Raw genomic sequence first — 24713 nt, 5'->3', positions numbered from 1 at the left:
CAAATCAGTACGTGGGATTGCATGAAACTGACGAGCTTCTGTTCAGCAAAGGAAACTGTCAAGAACCTCAATCGAGAGCCAACAGAATGGGAGATTTTTGCCACCTACACCTCCGATAGAGGACTAATATCTAGAATATACAGAGAACTCAAGAAACTCAACACTAAGAAAACAAAGCATCCAATAACAAAATGGGCAAACAAACTAAATAGACACTTCACAAAAGAAGAAATTCAAATGGCCAATAAATGCATGAAAAAATGCTCAACATCACTGGCAATCAGAGAGATGCAAATCAAAACTACCCTGAGATTTCACCTAACTCCTACTAGAATGGCAATCATTCAAAACACAAACAACAACAGATGTTGGCGAGGATGTGGAGAAGTGGGAACTCTAAGACATTGTTGGTGGGATTGCAAATTAGTGCAACCACTTTGGAAAACAGTATGGAGAATCCTCAGAAGAATGGGAACAAATCTACCATTTGACCCAGCAATACCACTTCTGGGTATCTACCCAAAAGAAAGCAAACCAAATTACCAAACTAATGCATGTGTATCTTGTTCATAGCTGCACAATTCACCATAGCCAAACTATGGAACCAGCCAAGATGTCCATCAACAGATGAATGGATTACAAAACTGTGGGATATGTACACAATGGAATTTTACTCAGCCATCAAAAAAAAACCCTCAATTACATCATTTTCAGGGAAATGGATGAAACTGAGGGACATTATGCTAAGTGAGATTAGTCAGTCACAAAAAATAAGAAAGCAGATGCTTTCCCTAATATGTGAGAGTTAGAGAGAAATGGGTCATAGGAGGAACTCTAGATGAAAAAGGAAATCCTATAGAGGAGCAAACAAGGCAACCTAAAGGAGGAGAAAGGAGGGGGGAAGAGGAAAATCTCTAAAACACACAATGTACTTAAACATATCAAAGTCAGCCGGGTGTGGTGGCGCACGCTTGTAATCCCTGTACTTGGGAGGCGGAGACAGGAGGATTGCGCTGGTTTGGAGCCAGCCTCGCTGGCTTAAGAGACCCTGTTTCCAAATTAAATAAATACAAAATAGGTCTGGGAGTGTAGCCCGGAGGTAGAAGGGCTTCCAGGAACCCCAGTGCCACCAAAAACAACAACAACAAAAACATATCGAAGTCAACCACTAAGCCAAACAAGGGAAGGAGGGATGGGAAGGGAATGGGGTGGGAATTGGGTAGGGGTTAAATCGGTGATGTGTACATGTATGTATGTACACAAGTTTTTTACCTCAATATGATGTATGAATATAATGCACCGATAAAAAATAAAAATAAAAAAAAAGAAAATGGAGTTCAGATCTGTAAAAGAGAAAGGCAGTAGGGCTTGGTTACTGCCAGGCACTCAGGTAGTTGTTATAATGCAAAGTACCCTCACTAAAAGTAATTAGCAAGTGGTTAAGAAGTTGGGACCTAGGACTTTCACATTCTAAAAACATGTTTGCATAATAAATTATATCTAGCAAGGAGCTAAGAATTTCCCAGGAATATGTGAGGAGGATACTGACCTTTGTGAAAGGGGAGCAGATACCATGTGGCCCTTGACCTTGTGAATCATTCTGGTCTGAATAAAGAAACCTAGGTGTATACCTGCAGTTAGGCAGAAAGGTTTTTGCCAGGCCAGAAATCCCCGTAAGTATAACAAAAGAGATCTGCACAGAGTTAAGGGGCAGACTTACACCTAGGTCATAGGATTACATGGTAGAGCAAGATGGGGGACTTTGTATCTATAAAAGCTGTTTTGTATTTTGAACTCCGGTGACTTCATTCCTGGGATGGTATAAGGCTGGAGCTATCTTCTTTATGACAGGTTGAGTCCCGCAGGGCGGGACCTTAGAAAAGGAGGAGACTCTGCTGGGCGATATTGTGAGACAGGCGATATTGCGAGACAGGCGATATCGCGAGAGGGGTGGAGTTTCCACGCAACGTAAACTTTAAAAGGAAAGGCATTTCCCTTCTAGCTTCGGAGGAGCTCGGAGGTCTTCAGGAGTGGTCCAGCTCCTATCCCCAGGGGAGACCGCATTAAAATTCTTTTTCTTTTTGACGCACCGGTCTCTCTCGCCTTTTTTATTGTGCCTAAAAACCTAACATCTGGTGCAAAAACCTAGACTTTTATTTTATTTTATTTATTTATTTTAATTTCAAACCACCGCTACTGCGGCATGCTCTGGGCGGGCTTGGCAGAAACCTCTGTCTAGATCCACCGGGGTACTGGGACCGCTCCCACTCTGCCTGCCACTCCAGGACCACCGCCACCCCAGGACTGCTGCCGCTGCCCCCCCGTGCCTGCCCGGACCATAAGCCTTCTTCCCCAGCCCCCAGCCCCGTGCTCTCCAGGAGAGCTGGCGGCCTTCTTCTGGGCCCCACGCTCTCTGGGAGAGCCCGCGGCCATCTTCCTGCCCTGGGGTCTGCAGAGGGCCCGTGGCCATCTTTCCGGCCCCACACTCTGCTGAGAGCCAGCAGCCATCGCCCCAGACCCATGCTCTGCTGAGAGCCGGCGGCCATCGCCCCGGCCCCGCGCTCTGCTGGGAGCCGGTAACCATTGCCCCAGCCCCACACTCTGAGAGCCGGTGGCCACCTTCCCAGCCCCGAGCTCTGCTGAGGGCCGCCAGCCAGCTTTCCTGACACACACTCAGAGCCGGTGGCCATCTCACCGCCCTGCCAAGCCCAGAAGGTCATTTTAAACCTCGTCTAGCCCTGATTAAACCCAACAACTCCACAGCGTGCCCTCCTGGCTCTGCAGCCTCTCAGCACTTCGGTTTCACTGGCTGATAACACTACACTGTGGTAAGCTTCCCCTTCCTTGGACAAGCGGGTTCCAGCATTTAGCCTTTTCTGGATTTGGGTTCACGGATGTTAAAAATCCAAATATTTGGTGAGCAAGTTCTCCAAGGGTGGCCAGGCTGCCCTACGGTTGTGTAAAGGGAATGGAGACGTCCTTCTCTAACACAACCTCACTGTTTCCGGACATTAGGCAGGTTCTTGGGACGCCAAATTCCTGTTTTCCTTCTCACCTGCTGACCAGTCATGGGGGGAAGCCAGTCATCTAAAATAGACTCCCAATCTGCACTAGGCTGTGTTCTGGTTAATCTCCAGACTCTAGGTTTATCCGGGGAACTGTGCCCCGAGCGGCTCATATTTTTCTGCACAAAAGTCTGGCCCACTTATGAGTTGGATAATGGTTCTCAGTGGCCTGAGATGGGTACATTAGACCTGAAAATGTTAACTGATCTCAGTAACTTTTGCAAACAGGCAGGTAAATAGTCAGAAGTTCCGTACATACAGGCTTTTCTATGTATGCATTCCTGGCTTTCCCTTTCCACCACTCCTGACTCTACTCCTCGAGTCATGCTGGCTGGGGCTTCCCGCCAGCCACAGCTGCCATCTTGGTCACCATGTGGCAACTCACAGGCATCACATGGTGGCCTTTCTCGGTCACAGGCCTGCTATTCTGCTAAGTCAAAGTCCCTGTTCTGTGATCACACGTGGATGCCAGAGTCTGACCCGACCAAGTTGCAGGCCCCATTTCCTGATAACTCTGACCCACAAGACCTCTCCTTACCACTGTAGTCATCATCTTATTCTGGGGCAGCCTCCCATTCTAACCCACTCCTTTCTCCTCTGCCTTTCTCCCTTAAGGGACTAACCCTTACCTTCCCCTCGCCTACCCCTGTAGGTCACTCTACCCATTCCAGAGACCTCCCACCTTCTTTCTTGGCCCCGCTTCATGAGGTGGCTGGTACAGAAGGTGTGGTTCAGGTTCAGGTTCCTTTTTTCCTTTCTGACCTTGCTCAACTTCAAAAGAGACTGGGTTCTTTTTCTGCCAATCCCTCTGGTTTTATTAAGGAATTCCAACATATTGTACAAACATATGATTTAACTTGGCGGGATCTTCATGTCATTTTAACCTCCTCTTTAAAACTGCAGATGAACGAGATCATATTCTTAAGGCTACCAGGGAATGGGCCAATCAGGCTCACCTAACCAATCCACAGCTCCCTACTGGAACAGCTGCAGTTCCTTCTGAGGATCCCCCCTGGGATTATGATGACAGGGGTGAGAGAATAAAAATAATCACATGATGCTATGCCTTCAAGCTGAGCCCAGGCTAACTCTCCAGGTAGCGGGTAAGCCAATCTCCTTCTTGATTGATACAAAAGCTACCTACTCTGTCGTCCCTTCTCAGGACCTAGTTTCCCTTCCCAAATCAAGGTTTAGGGGATTGACGGCATGCTCTCTTGCCCACGTACTACAGGCCCCCTTTTATGCCATCTAGAGACATTTATGGCTAACCATCCATTCCTGATTATCCCTTCATGTTCTTTTAGGTAGAGACTTTTTAACCAAAATTGGGGCTTACCTCTCATTTATTTTCCCCATGGCTTCTGTTTCCTCTAATATAATTTTAATGGCTGCAGCTACACTTGATGACCAGAAAGCCAAACCTCCCCTTCCAATAGATTTGGTTGACATGCTTAATCATGCTCTCCCTTCGGATCTCCCTCCTTTGGCTTCCTATCCTCCTTACTTGTCATTTCTCAGGCACCTTCTTAAGGAACAAGCTGACCGGTATCTTCCCCAACCCAGGACTGAAAAAGCAGCTCCACACCTGGCAGTCAAGGCCCTTAAGCCAGGGGATCAAGTCCTCAAGTTGCTTCAACCAAAACATCTCCAACTATGGTGGACTGGGCCCTTCACAGTGATCCTCACCACACCTAGCACAGCCAAACTGCTGGGGGACCCCAACTGGCATCATCTTATCCGGCTAAAAAGGGCTCCATTACAACAGTCCTGTGACAAATTCTCTTGCATGTTGTTGGGGCCTACTAAGCTTCATTTTTCTTTGCTAAAGTCTCCTCGAGCACACATCACCAAGCTGTCCAGGGTAACCTCCGACTCATGCCCCAGCCATACTCCCACCTGCCCACTTCTGAAGGACCCAACCTCTCTCGGCCGAGGGATCCCCTTACGACGCCCCTTGACAGCAGGAAGTAGTTTAAGATTCGAATATCCGCCCATCATCACCAAAAGGCCAGGATGACAGGTTGGGTCCTGCGGGGCGGGACCTTAGAAAAGGAGGAGACTCTGCTGGGTGATATCGTGAGACAGGCGATATCGTGAGAGGGGCGGAGTTTCCATGCAATGTAAACTTTAAAAGGAAGGGCATTTCCCTTCCAGCGTTGGACGAGCTCGGAGGTCTTCAGGAGCGGTCCAGCTCCTATCCCTGGGGGAAACCGCATTAAAATTCTTTTTCTTTTTGGCGCACCAGTCTCTCTCGCCTTTTTTATTGCGCCTAAAAACCTAACACTTTATTTCTATCTTTGTAATAATAAACTCATTTAAATCTTCAGCAAGAAAAAATAAAAATTAAAAAAAATTTCACAATCAATTTTCAGGAAACAGTGCTGGTGCCAGTCCACAGCCGGTAAACCACAGAGCCAGGATTAAAACCCTAGCCACCTCCATCCTGAGCCTGTGCGCTTCCCACCATCCCACCCACACTGCCAAAGCCGTGAGCCTGGGCCCTGGGGTCCACTCACAGAGGTCTCCATGCACAGGCAGAGCGGCTGGGCAGCGGGGGGTGCGGAGAACTTCCGGATGCATGGGAGCTCTCGGTCCAGTGACTCGTACTCTGCAATGACCTGCCGCAGATACTGCTTCCTGGGGAGAGGGCAAGAAGAATGGACCCCCGAGGTCAGGGGTCACTGCAGTCATATCCAGGGGAGCTGAAGTCAGAGGTCATGGGGCCAAGGGTCACTCACGAGGATTTGAGGGGCCTGCACAGACTCCGAGACTGCATATCCTCTGGGGTCTCCAGGTCCACAAGGAGGGCTCCTGAGGACAGAGAACCCAGTGTCAGCTGCCCTCAGTCCCCCTCAGCCATTACTCTGCTTAAATGGACATCGCCTGGTGCCGTCCATGCCAGTTATGAATAAGTCACAGGCCATTTATTGGGCTGTTGTGGTTTGGCTCCAAATTTCACCCTTCCATCCTAGCTTTGAGATGCTGGAGCCGGGGCTGCTGACTAGTTCTGCTCTGACAGCTGGGTTCCCACTAGGATCTGCCTGACGGGGGCGCCAGAGGGAGCCTGTGAGGCCAGCGGGAAGGGAAGGAACTTGCTCCTGCTGCTGCTTTTCCAAGGGCTCTGCCTGCCTTCTCCCAGGCAGTGCCCCACTCCCTTCACTCCTGTGACATGTAAGTCTAGTTTGCACATTTTCCAGCCTTTTAGAACCAGTCTGCATACTGGAACTTGACTGGTGGCAGTTCTTAGATCCAGCCCTGCTTTTTTTGTGTGTGTGTGTGGTACTGGGGATGGAACCCAGGGGCATTCTACCTCCGAGCTACACCCCCAGCCCTATTTTCTATTCTTTATTTTGAAACCGGGTCTCACTGAGTTGCAGAGGGCCTCACCAAGTAGCTGAGGCTGTCTGCAAACTGCAATCCTCTGGTCTCAGCCCCCCGAATGCTGCGATGACAAGCATGCCCACCACGCCCGGTGATCTGGCCCCTCTTGACAACCCCACCATCTGCTAACTGGTCTCCCCCTCACAGGCCTCTGTGGCTGCCCCACGTGACCCATCCCCCTTCCCCTTCAGTCCTGGAGTTCTATCCAGCGCAAGGCTGTCCACCATCCTTGGCAGCTGGATGTGATCATGGGACCCAGAGAGTGCTAGCAGGAGTGGAGTGCACAACTTTGGGGTCATTTGGTTAAAAGAAAACTACTTCCGGCGGGGTGCAGTGGTGCACATCTGTGATCCCAGTTCTTGGGAGGCTGAGGCAGGAGAATCTCCGCTTCAAGGCCAGCCTCAGCAATTTACTGAGGACATTTCTTTCCTTCCTTCGTTTCTTCATTTTGTGCGTGTGTGTATGTGGGGGGGAGAGTGATACTGAGGATTGAATCCAAGGGCGTTCTACCTCCAAACTACACCCCTGGGCCTTATTTATTTTATTTATTCATTCATTCATTTATTTTTATGGTAATAGGGATTGAACCCAGGGGCATTCTACCTCTAAGCTATGTACTCAGACTTTTTTATTAACAGGCTCTCACTAGACTGATGAGAGTATCACTACTTGCTGACACTGTCTTCGAACTTGAGGTCCTCCTGTCTCAGCTTCCCAATTACTGGGGTTACAGGCATGCACCACCACACCTGGCTCATTTTTACTTTTTATTTTGAACCAGGGTCTCATTAAGTTGCTGAGGTCCTCACTAAATTGCTGAGGCTGGCCTTGAACCTGAGAACCTCCTGTCTCAGCCTCCCAAGTATTGGGATTACAGGCATGTGCTACCATGCCTCGCTTATTTTTTATTTTGAAACAGGATCTGGCTAAATTGCTAAAGCTGGCCTCGAACCTGTGATCCTCCTTTCTCAGCCTCCCAAGTACTGGGATTACAGGTGTGTACCACCATTCTCAGCTGAGACCCTGTTTCAAAATAAAATAGGGCTAGGTATGCAGGTCAGAGGTAGAACATCCCTGGGTTCATAGGTAGGTAGATAGGTAATTAATAGTGAAGGAAGGTAGTTAGTTGTTTGCCTTAGACATTTTCTCCCTTCCCTTGGGCCGGAACGTGGATATAGCAATAACTCAGCTTCTACCATGCTGGGACGTACTGAGCAACAATATGGGAGGAACCTGGGCCCCTGAACTCTCTCTAGAGCCCAGGTGTCCCATATCCAGACCATCTTAGGAGAGAAATAAACTTGTCTTATGTCATTTTATTTTGGAGTCTTATTGTCATAACAGATAAAAGAGAGCAGAGCAAGCCGGGTGCAGTGGCGTACGCTTGTAATCCCCGCGCTTGGGAGGCTGAGCCAGGAGGATCGCACAGGTTCGAAGCCAGCCTCGGCTACTTAGTGAGGCTCTCAGCTACTTAGTGAGACCCTGTTTCCAAATAAAATATAAAATAGGGCTGGGAGTATAGCCCGGAGGTAGGAAGCCTCTGGGTTCTACTCCCAGTACCACCAAAAAGAAAAAAGAAAAAGAAAAAGAAAAGAAAAGAGAGAGAGAGAGAGAGAGAGAGAGAGAGAGAGAGAGAGAGAGAGCAGAGCATCCCTGACAGCCAGGAGCCACATGTGCTCACAGCCCAGCCCTGCCACGCTCACGATGCCCCACAGCTCCCACACCCAGCAAGGCTGCGGGGACCATGATGCATGGAAACAACGCACACCTGAATCATGTCTCCACGTGGACAGAAACATGGATGTTTCCCAAGCCACAAGAACGATCCAACACTCCCTTCTTGGCTTGGAGCTGATGACTGCTTCCTAACCAGCCACAGCACTGGCTCCATTTAGTCCTCTCGGGTCCTGGCCTCCTGCCAGCACCCCATCCAGGGCAAAACCCACTTCCCTGAGCCCCTGACCACCTGGCACAGCCCAACCACTGCAGTAACTCCTTTTTTTTTTTCCGGTGGATCTGGGGATGGAACCCAGGGGCATTCAAACTCCAAGCTACACCCCCTGCCCTGTTTTTTATTCTTTATTTTGAAACAGGGTCTCACTGAGTTGCAGAGGGCCTCACTAAGTAGCTGAGGCTGTCCGCAAACCGCGATCCTCCTGTCTCAGCCTCCCGAATGCTGGGATTACAAGCGTGAGCCACCACGCCCGGCTTGCAGTAAGTCCTTTTAAACATCCCTGAGACACCCCACATGTGCGCATGTTCCTCTCACAAGTCCATAAACTCCCTTTGTTAGCTGTAGGCAGTGGTGTGTTGCTGTATGTTTAACAGCAGCCCCCCCCCTCTCTCTCTCTCTCTCACACACACACACACACACAGACAGCACTGGCCAATTTTCATGGTGTCAACACCCCCACTATGGCTAATGTCATCCAACCAACAGTCTGAAAAACCAGCTTGCAAAATTCAACATTCTGCCCAGGCTTGGTGGTGCATGCCTGTAATCCTAGTACTTGGGGGGCTGAGACAGGAAGATTGCAGCCTCAGCAACTTAGTGAGACCCTCAACAACCTAGCAAGGCCCTGTTCTACTCAAGAGGTAGAATGCCTCTGGGTTCCATCTCCAGTACTACAAAATAACCCCCTCCCCCTTTTTTTTTTTTTTTTTTTTTTTGTGTGTGTGTGGTATTGGAGATGGAACCCAGGGGCTTTCTACCTCTAGGCTACACTCCCAGACCCATTTTATATTTAATTTGGAAAAAAGGTCTCACTAGGTTGCTGAGAGCCTCACTAAGTAGCCGAGGCTGGCTTCGAACCTGCGCGATCCTCCTGTCTCAGTCTCCCAAGTACTGGGATTACAAGTGCGCGCCACCACGCCTGGCAAAACTCCCAAATTTTAGAAGTGCCACGTGTGGTCCCTGGGACCAGTACAGGCTGCCTCCAGCATGTGGTCGCCACTGGGAGCTCCCGGCAGTCTTTGACTCCAGGGTGTTGGCACAGCTGGGCCTGTGCCATAGTCGGCACCCTGCCCTGTCCCCAGGCCAGCAGGCGTGAGTTCTCTCTCTCAGTACCTCAGACTTGAAGCCACCAGAGGCCCTTCCGCCCCCTTTGAAATGAGTTCTCACTTAGTGCAGACTTCCTCGTCTGTGAGTGGTCTAGAGATTTTGTTTGAAACATAGCATTTCATGGCCCAGCCCAGATTAGAATGTGTGTGTGTAAGGGGGTTGGTGGTACTGAGGATTGAAACCAGGGGCTTTCTACCTCTTGGCTACACCCAAGCCTGCCTGCCGGATTTACTTACTTACTCACTTACTTACTTACTTACTTACTTACTTACTTTGGTGGTACTGGGGATAGTACCCATGGGTATTTTACCTCCAAGCTACACCCCCAGACCTATTTTATTTTGTTTGGAAACAGGCTCTTACTAAGTTACTGAGAGCCTCATTAAGTGGCTGAGGCCAGTCCTCCTGTCTCAGCCTCCCAGGTACTGGGATTAACAAGCCTGTGCTAACACACACCCGGCTTGATTTTTATTTTGAAACAGAGTCTTGCTAAGTGGCTGAGGATTGGCCTCAAACCTGGGATCCTCCTGTCTTAGTCTCCCAAGTCCTGGGACCACACAGGCATGCGCCACCACATTTGGCAGAATCAGCAATTTATTAAGATCTGCTTCAAGAAGCACTTACCATGTGTGATCACCGCTGTAGACCCCTGGTCATTTCCTCCTAGCTACTCTGGCCTCTCTCTACCCCCAGATACAGCAGATTCCTCCTCTAATGTGTCCACTTAATAGTAACAGCAACCAAGCCGGGCGTGGTGGCGCAAGCTTGTAATCCCAGCATTTGGGAGGCTGAGACCGGAGGATCGTGGTTCGCGGACAGCCTCAGCTACTTAGGCCCTCTGCAACTCAGTGAGACCCGGTTTCAAAATAAAGAATAAAAAATAGGGCTGGGGATGTAGCTTGGACGTAGAATGCCCCTGGGTTCCATCCCCAGTATATACATATACATACACACACACACACACACACACACACACACACACACACACATCCTCTTTTTATATTTTTATTTTGAAACAGGGTCTCACTGGGCATGGTGGTTCATATCTAAGAGGCTGAGGTAGGCAGATCTCAGGTTCTATGCCAACTCCAACAACTTAGGCTCCCCACAACTTAGACCCTGTTTCAAAATAAAAAGGGGCCGGGGGCATAGCTCAGAGGTAGAATCTTTCTGGTGGATTCAATCCCATATACAAGGAAAGGAAAGGAAAAGGAAAAGGAAAAGGAAAAGGAAAAGGAAAAGGAAAAGGAAAGAAAGGGAAGGGGGAAAGAGGAAGGGAGAGAGGGAGGAAGGATAAAAGAAAGAAGAAAGAAAGAGAGAAAGAAAGAGATAGAGAAAGAGAGAGAAAGAGAGAGAGAGGGAGAGAGAAAGAGAGGAAGGATAAGAGAAGAGAAGAAAGAGGGCCTTGCCAAGTTGCTGAGGCCAGCCTGGGCCATGTGATTCTATCGCAGCCTTCCAAGTACTGGAATTTCAGGCCAGCCCTGGCAATTTAGCGAGACTCTGTTTCAAAATAAAAAAAATAAAAAGGACTGGGGGTGTGGCTTGGAGGTAGAATGTCCCTGGACTCAATCCCTAGTGCCAAAAATAAACAAATAAATAATAAGTAAATAAATAATAAAACAGATAAATACATACATAAAAATAAATAAATAAAATTAAATAAAAAGAAGCAATACTCACTGAATTACACGTGATTTCAGTACATTCATTGAAACGTATATGTACAGCTGAATCAATAAAAGCATAAGTTTAAAACTAAGTGCTCACTGAATAATTAAGTGTAACAGCCTCTGTCTTTGACGTCATCTCAGACGCTTCCGTTGTCCTTGGAGGACGCTGGGGACCAAGATGTGAGTGAGTCCCGCCCTGAACGCCCAGAACCCCGGGTCATGGGGGAGACACTCTTTCTTTCCTTTTCTTTTGTACAGGGGATTGAGCTTGGGGGCATTCTACCTCCAGTCTCCAACCAAACCTGCTTATATCCCAACTCGCTTTATTTTTTACTTTGAAACAGAGTCTCATTATGTTGCTGAGATCTTCTTGTCTCAGCCTCCCAAGTACTGAGATTATAGGCTTGCACCATGGTGCCCAGTGGGAGGCGGGCTTTGAAAAGGGCACTATGAACCGGGCATTTTGGCGCACACTTGTAATCCCAGTAGTTGGGGAGGCCAAGACAGGAGGATTGCAGATTCCCGGCCAGCCTCAGCTACTCAGTGAGGCACTCTGCAACTTTGTGAGACCCTGTTTCAAAATAAAGAATAAAACATAGGGTCGGGGGTGTAGCTCAGAGGTAAATGCCCCTGGGTTCCATCCCCACTACCTCAAAAAAGGGATGAGGAAATATGTACTTTAATGGAAGGGAAGCCTAGCCCAGGGCAATCAGGGAAGGCTTCCCAGAGAGGGTGTCATGCACAGTGAAACTTGAGGGGTAAGGAGGAGTTTGCCAAAGAAGAAGGTGGCGGGGAGAGGGAGATTTCATACAGAGGGGCCGGTGTGAGCCAGGCTCTTTAAGTAAAAGAGAACAGGGTCGCCGGGCGTGGTGGCGCACGCTTGTAATCCCCGCGCTTGAGAGGCTGAGAAAGGAGGATCGCACAGGTTCGAAGCCAGCCTCAGCTACTGAGTGAGGCTCTCAGCAACTTAGCGAGACCCTGTTTCCAAATAAAATATAAAATGGGTCTGGGAGTATAGCCCGGAGGTAGAAAGCCTCTGGGTTCCACCCCCAGTACCACCAAAAAAAAAAAAAAAAAAAAAAAAAAAGGGTCATCTGAAGGAACTTCCTAGAATCCTTTCAGCCCCAGTCCTCCAGAGCACTTACTGCAACCGTCGGTTATACATTATTTGTGAGGCAATGCGCTGCGTGCACGTCTGAACTCACTGCCCGAGAGCAGTCGGGGTGACCTGGTCCATGAGGCACCACAGTCACGAGCTTTCTAGTGGCCTCCGCTGACGCTGTGACCTGACGAACTAAACATGTCGTTGGTTCCAAAAATCAGCAAAGAATCGAGCAAAACTGAAAGGAAGAGATGGTGAGCTACAAAACCGGCCGACTGCTCAACTCCACTTTGGGGAGCTGTTCATGAAGCTCGTTTAAAACCGGCCCCTCAATCTAGCTGAGACCGTGCGGGGTTGTGCTCGGACAGAAAGACAAGTTGCCCGGCACGGTGGCGCACACCTGCACCCCCAGTACTCGGGAGGCTGAAACAGCAAGATCGCAGGTCCAAGGCCAGCTTCAGCAACTTAGCGAGACCTTGTTTGAAAATTAAATAAAAAGGGCTGTGGGTATTCAAGTGTGATGGCACATGCCTGTTATCCCAGTACTTAGGAGCCGGAGACAGGAGGATCACGGGTTCGAGGCAGTGGTGCCATTTGAAAGCCAGCCTCAGTAATTTAGCAAGACTCTGTTTCAAAATAGAACAGGGGTGTAGGTTGGAGGTAGAAAGCTTCCGGGTTAGCCAGGCGTGGTGGCGCACACTTGTAATCCCAGTACTTGGGAGGCTGAGACCGGAGGATGGCAGGTTTGAGGCCAGCCTGGGCAATTTAGTGAGACACTGTTTCCAAATAAAGATTAAAATGGGGCTGGGCTTGTAATTTGGAAGTAGAATGCTCCTGGGTCCAACTTCTGGTAACATGCAAGAAATAATAAGTAAATAAATAAATAAATAAATAAATAGAAAGAAAGAAAGAAAGAAAGAAAGAAAGAAAGAAAGAAAGGAAGGAAGGAAGGAGAGAGATAAGATACCTTCTGGGGCACTGATCCCGAGGGCAAAGAAACCATGTCTGTTCTGTTTTGTGGGCACTGGCTATTCATAGCAGAATGCCCGGCCCAGAGTAGGGTACACAGCAGACACCAAGGAAGGAGACCCCCGCTCGGCCACCCATCCTCTTCTCCTGGGCAGGAGGGTCCATTTTACACCTAAGTGACTCAGGAGGCTCACCCACCCCCGGGTGCCTCAGGAATACTTAGCCAGCTTAAACCAGTGTGTCCCAGCCCTTGTTATTCATCAGAGGCACCTGACAATTATTATAAAAATATATAAATAGAGCTGCTCAGGTACCCTCATCACAGATTCTTGTAAAAGGACGTCTGAGGTGGAGCTAGGCATAGTTTTCTGTTTTGTTTCTAACAACCTTCTACCTAGTGTGCCGCCAGAATTCAGAACCCCTGAGTAAAATTATGCTAATCCCATTCCTCTTGCCAGGTACCAGTGGGCAGGTGAGTCGGTCAGTGAGATGAGGAGAGGTCACTTGGGGGCTCTAAGAATGAAGACCTCTGAAGGTGATGCCTAGAACTGTGGCAGCCATTTTGTGACCAAGGGGTAAAGGAAGGTGGCACATAAAGGTAGCATGTTCCAAACCAAAAGACTGAGAGATAGAAAACGGGTCCTCGGTATTCTCACTGAGCGGCTGCTTCCACTAGACCCAACTCCTCCCACACACACTTCTGAGTTTCTTTGTGGGTGAGATCATGACATTCCCACTCTGTACACAGTCCGGTTTTCTATTACCCGCAGCCACATGCATCCTTACTGAGACATTCCTCAGTATCCATATTGAGTCAGGGATGAGCTGTGTTAAGTCAGGAAGCCCTGGTACAGGACCCTGAAGCTGTCAGCAGGGGCCAAACCACACCGGACCTCAAAAGTCAGGCTGAGGGCGCTGGGAAGCCAGGAAAAGCGGTCAACGGGGCCAGCTGAGGTCAGCACAAGATGTCAGCAAGACCATACCCTTTGAGAGCCATCAGGACTACGGGCTGGAGGGGATAGACTGAAGACCAGAGAGAAGGGACAAGAGGGTCCCCGTGGACCTGAGCCAAGATTGTGGGGATAAAGAAGAGACCAGGCAGGCAGGAGACTCGGAGGGCAGGGCGATGAAGGTTGATGGGCCCTGGGTAGGAATGGGTGCCGGCTCTGTGACTGGATTGGCGGTGGTGCCATTTAAAAACGAAAACCATGGGAGCCAGGCTTGGTGGTACACGCTTGTAATCCCAGCATTCAGGAGGCTGAGACCAGAGGATCAAGGTTTGCGGACAGCCTCAGCTATTTAGTGAGGCCCTCCGCAATTTAGTGAGACCCTGTTTCAGATTAAAGAATAAAAAATAGGGGAGGGGGTGTAGCTCGGAGGTCAAATGCCTCTGGGTTCCATCTCTAGACCCACAAAAAATAAAATAAAATAAAAATAAACCCAGGGGAGAGAAAAGAAGGGAAGATACGGAGCCAGGCGTGGTAGCGCATGCTTGTAATCCCGGTACTTGGGAGGCTGAAACAAGAGGATCGCAGTTCGCTGCCAGCCTCAGATACATAGTGAGACCTTGTTTTAAAAAAACAAGGTTGGGAGTGTATCTCGCAGGTAAAAATGACCCTAGGTTCTATCTCCAGTACTAGAGGGGGAAAAAAAGAAGGAAAGATGCGGGGCACTGCGTTGAAGCCAAGGAGAGCGAGGGCGTTCAAGGAGAAAAAAGGCCGTGGAGTTGCTAAGGCCCCGGAGGCTCCTGGGAAATGTAGTTCTGCGTGCAGAGCTTGGCCGGGCCGCTGCAGAATCTCATGGGAAATGTAGTCCTGGGCGCAGCGATTGGCCAGGGCTCTGCGGAGCCTCATGGGAAATGTAGTTTCCTGTGCAGAAATCGACCAGGGAGCTGCAGAGCTCATGGGAATTGTAGTTTGAGGTCCCCGGAGCCGCGGTCCAGGGATCTGGCGGACACGTTCGTGTGCGTGGCGGGGTGGCGAGGTGGTCTCTCTCTGTGGCCACCTGAGGGCCTGGGCAGCCGTGCGGGGCGTGGAGAGCCACCCGCCCCGCCCCCGGCCGGGCTGGTACCTGCCTCCCGGTGCGCGCCGGGGCTGCCCAGGCTGGAGGCGCGCAGGGGCTCCACCTCCTGCAGCGTCCTGGGAAGGCGGGTGAAGGAGGTCTCAGCCGGGAGGGGAGAAAGGGTCTGACTGGGCCGCCCACCCCTGCTCCTCCGCCTCGCTGCTGCTTCCTCTTTGAAACCCCGAGGGGAAGAGAAGAAAGGATGGGAAGGCTGAGGCCACAAGGAGAACCGAGTTCCCCTGACCTCGGGGACCTCCAGTGCGTCCCAGCTACTTCTTTCTGGTCTCCCCGTTTCTTCCCCGGTTTCTCTCGGTCTCCTCGACTCTTTTTCCTTATCCCTCTCTCCCTCATTCTTTCCCCATCTCTCTGCCTCCCGCCTGCCCTTCCTCTCTCCCCACCTCTCTTCTATTTTTTTACTGGACTTCTCCGTCCTCTGCCTCCCGAATTCTTGCCTCTCTGGCTCCATCTCCCCAGCTAATAATCTCCGCTTTCATATCAGATTTCCCAGCATCTCCTCAGCCCCCCGCGCTCCGCCTTTCTTCATACTCTTTGGCCTCTATCACCCGCTCCCCAGTCGGCTTCCTCCATCTCTGACTACACAGCGGCCTCTGCCACCAGCCCGGCCTCCCCGCCCCTCTCTCATCCCCTTTCTGGGCCCACTTGCCCTCCGCTCATCCCTGTCTGTTTCGGGAACGGGTTTAGACACAGGCGACTGTCAAACCGAAATGGGTTCTCTGTGGGGGAGGGGAAGAGGGGCAGGGCCCTAGTTGCCATGGAACCGTGGGGGAAGGGCTGGGGCTCCTGCCCCTGGGTCTGAGGGAGGAGGGCTGGGGACGTCGGGCCTCAGGTGCTAGAGTCCACCTAGTGGTGGCATGGTGGTCATCCCTTTCTTGTGTCTGGAGCTCTCTGCGGGAGCCATGGGAGAGGAGGCTGAATTTGTCCCTGGTCACTTTTTTTCTCTCCTTTTCTTTCCACTTCCAGAGGGCCTTTGCCTTCACTGACTACTGTTCCTCCTTGATGGACATCAAAATTAAATTAAATAGGGCTTGAGATGTAGCTCGGAGGTAGAACCCCTGTGCATTTGGTCCTCAGTACCCCATATGCACATGTACACACGCGCGCGCGGGCACACACACACACACACACACACACACACACACACACACTCACAAATGCCGTGCAAGCCTGGGCAAACGTCTTCCCCTCTCTGAGCCCCAGTTTCCTCATCTCTTGGCAATAATGCTATCTTCAAGGACTGTTGGTGCTTAAAAGAAGCTTCCAAATCTGAGCTAGGCAGAGGGGCACTTGGTGGAAGGCAATTCCCTTCCCTGATTCTGTCTTTGTGTCTGGCTGTACCTGCTCTGAACCCTGTCTCCGGTTCTATTTTTTCTTTTTTTTCTTTCTTTTCTTTTTTTTTTTTTTTTTGCATGTCTGGGGATGGAACCCAGGGGCATTCGACCTCCGAGCTACACCCCCTGCCCTATTTTTTATTCTTCATTTTGAAACAGGGGTTTACTAAGTTATGGAGGGCCTCACTAAGTAGCTGAGGCTGTCCTCAAACCGTGATCCTTCAGTCTCAGCCTCCAGAATGCTGGGATTACAAGTGTGCGCCACCACGCCCGGCTGCTTCTTTTTTTTCTCTCTCTCTCTCTCTTCTTTCTTCCAGGGCTGGGTCTCATTTGCATCTCTCTGTGTCTTCCCCTTCCTTCTCTACCTGTGTGGATCCTGACCTCAGCTCTCTGTCTGAACTTGAGTTACTGTATCCCACGTCTGTCTTTCTGCATCTCCGTCCCACTCTCTTGCCTCGCTGCACCCTCCTGTGTAGTCTATCTCCATCTCTCCCCTTCCACCTCTTTCCCTGTCTCTCCCGCTGCTTTCCACGGCTCTGTTTCTGTGTCTTGGTCTCTCTCTCTGTGTCTCTCTGCTCTCCTCCTGTCCCCCCCCCCCCCCGTTCCATCCGCTTATTCATCCCTCTGCCTTGGGCCACCCCTGGCCCGCTGCCAGCTTGGGACATATCCCCCAATCAGCATTTTTCTCTAGTTCCAGCAAAAATGTCAAGGCGGCGACAGGGCTGCCTGTCACCCAGTTGGGAGGATTTGCCTTCCTGCCTCCCTGGACACACAGCCCGGCCAGCTTGGTCTGCCTCTCTTGTCGGTGTTTGCTCGCTCTGTGGGGAGCACCAGAAAAAGTGAATCTGTGTTCACACACACATGTATGCAAGGGCTCATCTATCTCCAGGTGCATTTGTGTGCAAATCTGTAGGTATTTGTGCAAACATTGATGCAGCTATGCTTTCATTTCTTCTTTTTCTTTTTTTTTTTTTTTTTTTTGCGGTACTGGGGATGGAACCCAGGGGCATTTGATCTTCGAGCTACACTCCTCGCCCTATTTTTTATTTTTTTGTGGGTCTGGGGATGGAACTCAAGGGCATTTGACCTCCGAGCTACAGCCCCGGCTCTATTTTTTATTCTTTATTTTGAAACCGGGTCTCACTGAGTTGCAGAGGGCCTCACTAAGTAGCTGAGGCTGTCCGCAAACCGCGATCCTCCAGGTCTCAGCCTCCCGAATGCTGGGATTACAAGAGTGTGCCACCACGCCCGGCTTATTATTCTTTATTTTGAAACCGGGTCTCACTGAGTTGCGGAGGGCCTCACTAAGTAGCTGAGGCTGGCCGCGAACCGCGATCCTCCTGTCTCAGCCTCCCGGATGCTGGGATGACGAGCGTGCGCCACCACGCCCGGTTTCCCTCCATTTATTCTTCTAATATCCATTCATCCATACAGTCATCCACTTATTTACCATCTACTCATCCAGCCATCCATCTTCCATCCATTCACCCTACCCTCCCTCCAGCATCTGTCCATTCTCCCATCCTAGAATACATTTACACATCTGTACATCCCTCCACCCATTCTTCCACTATCCATCCATCTAAACAGTCATCCATTCAACTCTCCACTCATCCACCCATCCATCCACCCATCCATGAATACATCTATACATCCATACATTTCATCTGTTTATCCACCCATCCATTTATTCTTCCAGCATCCTTCCATACAATCACCTACCCATTCAGGCCGGGCATGGTGGCGCACGCTTGTAATCCCCGCGCTCGGGAGGCAGAGACAGGAGGATCGTGCAGGTTCGAAGCCAGCCGCTCTGGCGTAAGAGACCCTGTTTCAAAAAAATATATAAAAAATAGGTCTGGGAGTGTAGCCCGGAGGTAGAAGGGCTTCCAGGAACCCCAGTACCACACACACACAAAAAAAAAAAATCACCTACCCATTCAACTATCTACTTAATTATTCATCCATCTCTCTGGCATCCATTCACCCATCCTCCTATCCACAAATACATTTGTACATTCATATCCATCCATCCATCCATCCATCCATCCATCCATCTATTTTTTTGTATTGTTTTGGAAGGTCTTGCTGCCTTGCTAAGCTAGGTCTCAGCTTTCTAAACTGCTGAGGCTGGCCTTGAACCTGTGATCCTCCTGTCCCAGCCTCCCAAGTATTGGGATTATAGGCCTGCACCACCACGTCCCCATCCATCCATTTATTCTTCCAACATCCATCCATCCTTCCCTCTAGTATCAAGCCATCTGTCTTCCATCCAACCATTCGCTTCCCCGTCCCTCCAGCATCCACCCATCCATGAACACATGTATGCATCTGGACTTTCCTCTATTTATCCAGCTAGCCGTTCATTCAACCCACCAATATTTAGTGGGTGCCTACCATGTTCCAGGCATGGTGTCAGGCGAGGACACGTCAATGAGCAAAACAAAGTGCCGCCCCCGTGGCCCTTGTGTGCTCAGCAGCCTTCAGTGTGCTGAGCTCCCTCCCGCCCCCAGGCCTTAAGCAGGTTTCTCCTCCATTCTCCCGTCTTCCTTTGGCTTATGCCCCTCACCCCTCTCAGCTCAGCTCAAATGTCAGCTTGCAGGGGAAGAAGCCTTCCCTGACTTCCTTCTCAAACACATGGCGCCCTGAACTTTCCTTCATGGCGGAGATCCTAGTTTGACAATTCTAGGATGAATGGTTATTTGATCATTGTCCATCTCTGCCACTAGGCCCTGAGCTCCCCCAAGCTGGGATTCTTGTCTGTTCCCAGGTGCATCGTGGGCACCTAGAGAAATAGCTGGTACAAAATAAGTGCTCTGAACCGGACCTGGTGGCACAGGATTATAATCCCAGTATTTGGGAGGTTGAGACAAGAGGGATCACAGGTTTTCAGCCTCAGCAACATGAGACCCTCTGCAACATTGTGAGACCCTGTTTCATAATATTAAGAGCCGGGCGTGGTGGCGCACACTTGTAATCCCAGCATTCGGGAGGCTGAGACAGGAGGATCGGGGTTTGTGGGCAGCCTCAGCTACTTAGTGAGGCCCTTTGCAACCCAGTGAGACCCTGTTTCAAAATAAAGAATAAAAAATAGGGCTGGGGGTGTAGCTCATAGGTAGAATGCCCCTGGGTTCCATCCCCAGTACTGCAAAAAAAAAAAAAGTAATAAAATAAAATAGGGCTGGGGGTGTAGCTAAGAGGTAAACCCCCCTTGGGTTCAATCCCTGGTACCACACACACACAAAAGTTTCTCAGAAAGCATTGAATGACTACATGAATTGAAATTGAATTAATGAAGAGGATTTTCTCTGTCTCCTGGCTCTCTATCCATTTTTTTTTTGTTTGTTTTTTCTTTTTTTCTTTTTGGTTCCTAAGATGGAACCCTTGGGGCATTCTACCTCTGAGCTTACACCCCCAAGCCTTTATACATTTTTTTTGTGTGTGTGGGTCTGGGGATAGAACCCAGGGGCATTCAACCTCCGAGCTATGCACCCTGCCCTATTTTTTATTCTTTATTTTAAAACAGGGTCTCACTGGGTTGCAAAGGGCCTAAGTAGCTGAGGCTGGCCATAAACCACAATCCTCCAGTCTCAGCCTCCCGAATGCTGGGATTACAAGCGTGCGCCACCACACCTGGCTCCCTTATACTTTTTATTTTGAAAGAGCCTTACTAAATTACTGAGGCTGACCTCAAAACTGTAATCCTCCTTTCTCAGCCTCCCAAGTACTGGGATTACAGGTGTGTGCCACTACCACTATGACCGGCTGCCCACTTGTCTGACTGATTGATTGATTGATTGATTGATGGTACTGGAGATTGAACCCAAGGATGTTCTACCTCTGAGCTACACACCCAACCCTATTTTACTTTTTATTTTGGAACAAGGTCTCAGTAAGTTGTGGAGGGCCTCACTAAATTGCTGAAGCTGGTGGTGAACCTGCGCTCATCCTGTCTCAGCCTGGGACTGCAGGCACGCACCGCCACGCCTCGTTTTCACTCCTCTGCATAACATTCTACACTCCCAGTGGCATGACACTCAAGTTCCTCTGATGTCGTAGACGCACACACATCGGTGGCTGAAGCCAAGGGCTCTGGGTTGAGATCCACACTGCGTTCAACCTCAACTCTCACCCTTCCCGGCTGTGTGATCTCGGGCAGGGCACGCCCCTCAGGGAGCCTGGGTTTCCTCACTTTTCGAGTGTGGTTAAATATCTAATGAGCTGGCACAGTGGCTCATGTATGTAATCCCAAGGATCACAGGCTGAGACAGAAGGATCGCAGGTTCAAGGACAACCTCAGCAACATGGCAAGACTCTTGGCAACCTAGTGAGACTCTGTTTCAAAAAGAAAAAAAAGGGCTGGGGGTGTCACTTGGAGGTTGAATGTCCTGGGTTCAATCCCCAACACCAAAACAGAAAGAAAGAAAGAAGAAAGGAAGAAAGAAAGAAAGAGAAAGGCAGGTAGGCAGGCAGGCAGGAAGGAAGGAAGGAAGGAAAGAAGGAAAAGACTTAAAATAACTGGCAGCTAGGTGTGGTGGCACATGCCTGTAATCCCAATACTTGGCAGTCTGAGACCAGAGGATTACAGATTGAAGACCAGCCTGGGCCACTTAGCAAGATTCTGTCTCTAAATATAAATAAATAGCTGGGTGTGGTGGCACACATTTGTAATCCCAGTACTTGAGAGGCTGAGACAGGAGGACTGGTGTTCTCAGCCAACCTCAGCTACTTAATGAGGCCCTTTGAAACTTAGTGAGACCCTGTTTTAAAAAAAAGAATAAGCCGGGTATGGTGGCGCACGCTTGTAATCCCCATGCTTGGGAGACGGAGACAGGAGGATCGTGCTGGTTCGGAGCCAGCCTCGCTGGCTTAAGAGACCCTGTTTCCAAATAAAAAAATATAAAATATAAAATGGGTCTGGGAGTGTAGCCCGAAGGTAGAAGGGCTTCCAGGAACCCCAGTACCACCAAAAAAAAAAAAAAAAAAAAGAAAGAAAGAAAGAAAGAAAGAAAAGAAAGAAAAAAGAAAGAAAAAAAGAATATAATAAGCCAGACGTGGTGGCACACACTTGTAATCCCAGCATTTGGGAGGCTGAGACCAGAGGATCACGGTTTACGGACAGCCTCAGCTACTTAGTTAGGCCCTCTGCAACTTAGTGAGACTCTGTTTCAAAATAAAAAAATAAAACTAACCAGGTGTGGTGGCGCACATTTGTAATCCCCTGTGCTTGGGAGGCGGAGACATGAGGAGTGCACAGGTTTGAAGCCAGTCTTGATGGCTTAAGAGACCCTGTTTCCAAATAAAAATATAAAAAATAGGTGTCTGGGAGTGTAGCCCGGAGGTAGAAGGGTTTCCAGGAACCCCAGTACCACGAAAGAAAGAAAGAAAGAAAGAAAGAAAGAAAGAAAGAAAGAAAGAAAGAAAGAAAGAAAGAGAGAGAGAGAGAAAGAAAGAAAGAAAGAAAGAAAGAAAGAAAGAAAGAAAGGGAAATAGAGAAAAAAACAGGGCAGGGGATGTAGCTCAGAGGTCGAATGCCCCTGGGTCCCATCCCCAGACCCCCCCCCAAAAAAAAAGAATAAAAATCTGGTGGGGGGTGTAGCTCAGACATAAAATGCCCTGGGTTCAATCCCCAGCACCACAAATACATATATATATATATATATATATATATATATATATATATACACACACACACACACACATATACACATATACACACATATATATACACACACATATGTATATATATGCATGCATAGCATACACACACACACACACACACACACACACACGTCTATATGTTATCGTCATCCTCAGAGAGGAAACAGAGACATGGAGAACATGAGTAACCCACCGAGGGTTGCACAGCGAGGCAAAGCAGAGCTGGGATTCCAACCCTGGGGCTCTGGCCCCAAAGCCACACACACAACCTATACACCACAGCTGCCTCTTGGTACCAAGGCAGCCACAGATTCCAGTGTCTCTTTGGAAACGCGTCCCAGGAGGCCGGCAAGCCCATCTGTGTGCACGTTTCTGAGCGTGCACATCACTGCCTGTCTCCATGGGAAACAGGGTGCCTGTGGACCTTGGGCAGGCCCCCGCTGGTGCAAGAGCCAGCAGGGCCTGGGTGCACCCTCTGTAGGCATATACTCCCCACCCCCTACAGGGTGCGTGTGTACACCCGTCTGACCTAAGCAGCCCTTCTTAGGAGAGAATGGGACTCTGGGTGAAGCCAGGAGGCTTTTCTGGTGGGGTCTGTGGTATATTAACACTGCAAAATGTATACATAGGCTGGGCACACAGCTATAATCCCAGTGCTTGGGAGACAAGCAGGGGGATCACTGAATTGCTGAAAAGAAGGAAGGAACCTGCAGTCAAGGCCAGTCTCAGCAATTTAGCAAAATCCTCAGCAACTTAGCCAGACCCTATTTCAAAATAAAAAGGGCTGGGGATGTAGCTCAGAGGTAGAATGCCCCTGGTTTCAGTTCCCAGCACTCCCACCCCCCATAATGCAGACATAGGCAATTCGGGGGTGGGGGGACCTAGTCTGAGAGAGAGCCGAGGAGACTTGTCTTAAAGTTAAGTTTGCAGGAACAAGAAATCCTTTGCTTAGAGGTTTTATTTATTTGGGTGTCACTGGTTGGGGGGCAGCATCAAGTGAGGGGGGGGTGCTCAAAGCCACTTCTCTGGGTTGCCACTGCTCCGTGTAGATCTGGACCTTACCCAAGGGATTTAATAACCTCCATGCGTCTCATTTGCTTCCTCCGGGAAATGGGAATAACATAATTACGCCCATATCAGCGCCAAACTGAAAATTAAATGAGAAAACGCTTTCAGGGCACACAGGACAACGGCCACTTATTATAGTAAGTGGCACTCATCATTAACTGCTATTAATATAACAGGAACTGTTACTTGCGACTTTTAAAGTATTTATTACGTGTCGACTTGGCACCAGGGCTCTATCTATATTGGCTGTTTTTCCAAACTCTACATCCCTTCAGAAATAAGTTTATTGTGTCTGTTTTGCTGCCGAAAACCAGGGTCAGGGCCAGGAGCTTGAATGGTACCAGCGAGAGCAGCCCAGGTCCCTGCCCGGCCTCCGGAGACTCCTGGCCGTCACAGGCCTCCGCCTCTGAGGTCTAGGCTGCTACCAGCCCTCAGAGATGCTCAGGTGGCGGCCCTTAAAGTCCTGGGACCTGGGGAAGAGAGGACCAGGGTCCGGGACTTGTGGTCTAAGCAAAGCAGAGCCTTACTTAGATCCTGAGGGTCGTGAGGCCAGATCTCTGGATAACCGACGAAGACACGCTCTGCGTCCCTGATGCCATCAGTCCCTGGAAGTCTCCCTGCTTCCTCGCTGCGGCCTCGCGATTTTGGCTTTCGGGCCGCGGGCTGGGAGAGGAGGGAAGAGGGGGTGCAGGGGGAGGAGCTGCGGACCTGCGACAGGGGGCGGAGGAGGAGCCGGGCTGGCACCGCGGCGGGCGCGCGGGGCTGCGGCGGCGGCGGCGGCGGCGGCGGCTCCGGGTGAGTCCGCTCCTCCCCCTCCCTGCCACAGCCCCCGCCCCAGCCCAGCCGGGGGGCGGCCCCAAGCGTGGGAGCGGGGGTCGGTGCAGAGGCGCGTGGACCTCAGGCGGGGCGGCGGGAATCTGCAGCGCTCGGGGGCCGCTCCGGGGGAGGGGCACGTGGCCCTGGAAAGGGGGTCCCGAAACACCTGGGTATACCCCACCTCTCGCCCACCGATCCCCAGGGTATGGGGATTGCTTTATCCATTCCCTGCCCCAAGGACTTAGGTATCTGCGACCTTTCAAGTCCTGGACATTGTTCCCCTCCCCTGCAGCGTCTTGGGACCCTGGCATCTTTACCCGCCACCCCCCCTACACACCAAAAAAAAAAAAAAAAAAAAAAAAAAAAAAAAAATCTCATCCTCTCTGCAGCCCGAAGAGGCACTGAGGACTCCAACTCCCAACAGCCCCTACGGTACCCGGCCTGCGAAGTCGCCGCAGCGCGAGCGCGAGGCCTGCCGGGAGTTGTAGTCCCTCAGCGCTTACGGGGTGG

At 50.2% G+C, this 24713-nt stretch overlaps 1 protein-coding gene across 1 annotated transcript in view; it reads right to left on the bottom strand.

Annotated features, from left to right (window-relative positions):
• Window positions 1-24713, bottom strand: part of LOC308268570 (uncharacterized protein C19orf81 homolog) — a gene marked incomplete at both ends in the record, with an annotated part of 33552 nt that overhangs the window by 7812 nt on the left and 1027 nt on the right. Inside the window, 6 exons of the mRNA XM_080703690.1 lie at window positions 5582-5702; window positions 5804-5876; window positions 15319-15386; window positions 15974-16043; window positions 23915-24050; window positions 24640-24701. Of these exons, the coding sequence (XP_080559816.1) occupies window positions 5582-5702; window positions 5804-5876; window positions 15319-15386; window positions 15974-16043; window positions 23915-24050; window positions 24640-24701 (530 nt within the window). The remainder of the gene's footprint in view (window positions 1-5581; window positions 5703-5803; window positions 5877-15318; window positions 15387-15973; window positions 16044-23914; window positions 24051-24639; window positions 24702-24713) is intronic.

The sequence above is a fragment of the Muscardinus avellanarius genome (genome assembly GCF_963383645.1).
Source record: "Muscardinus avellanarius genome assembly, chromosome: 10".
Classification (NCBI taxonomy): Eukaryota; Metazoa; Chordata; class Mammalia; order Rodentia; family Gliridae; genus Muscardinus; species Muscardinus avellanarius.
This window is presented reverse-complemented; position numbering and strand designations above follow the sequence as displayed.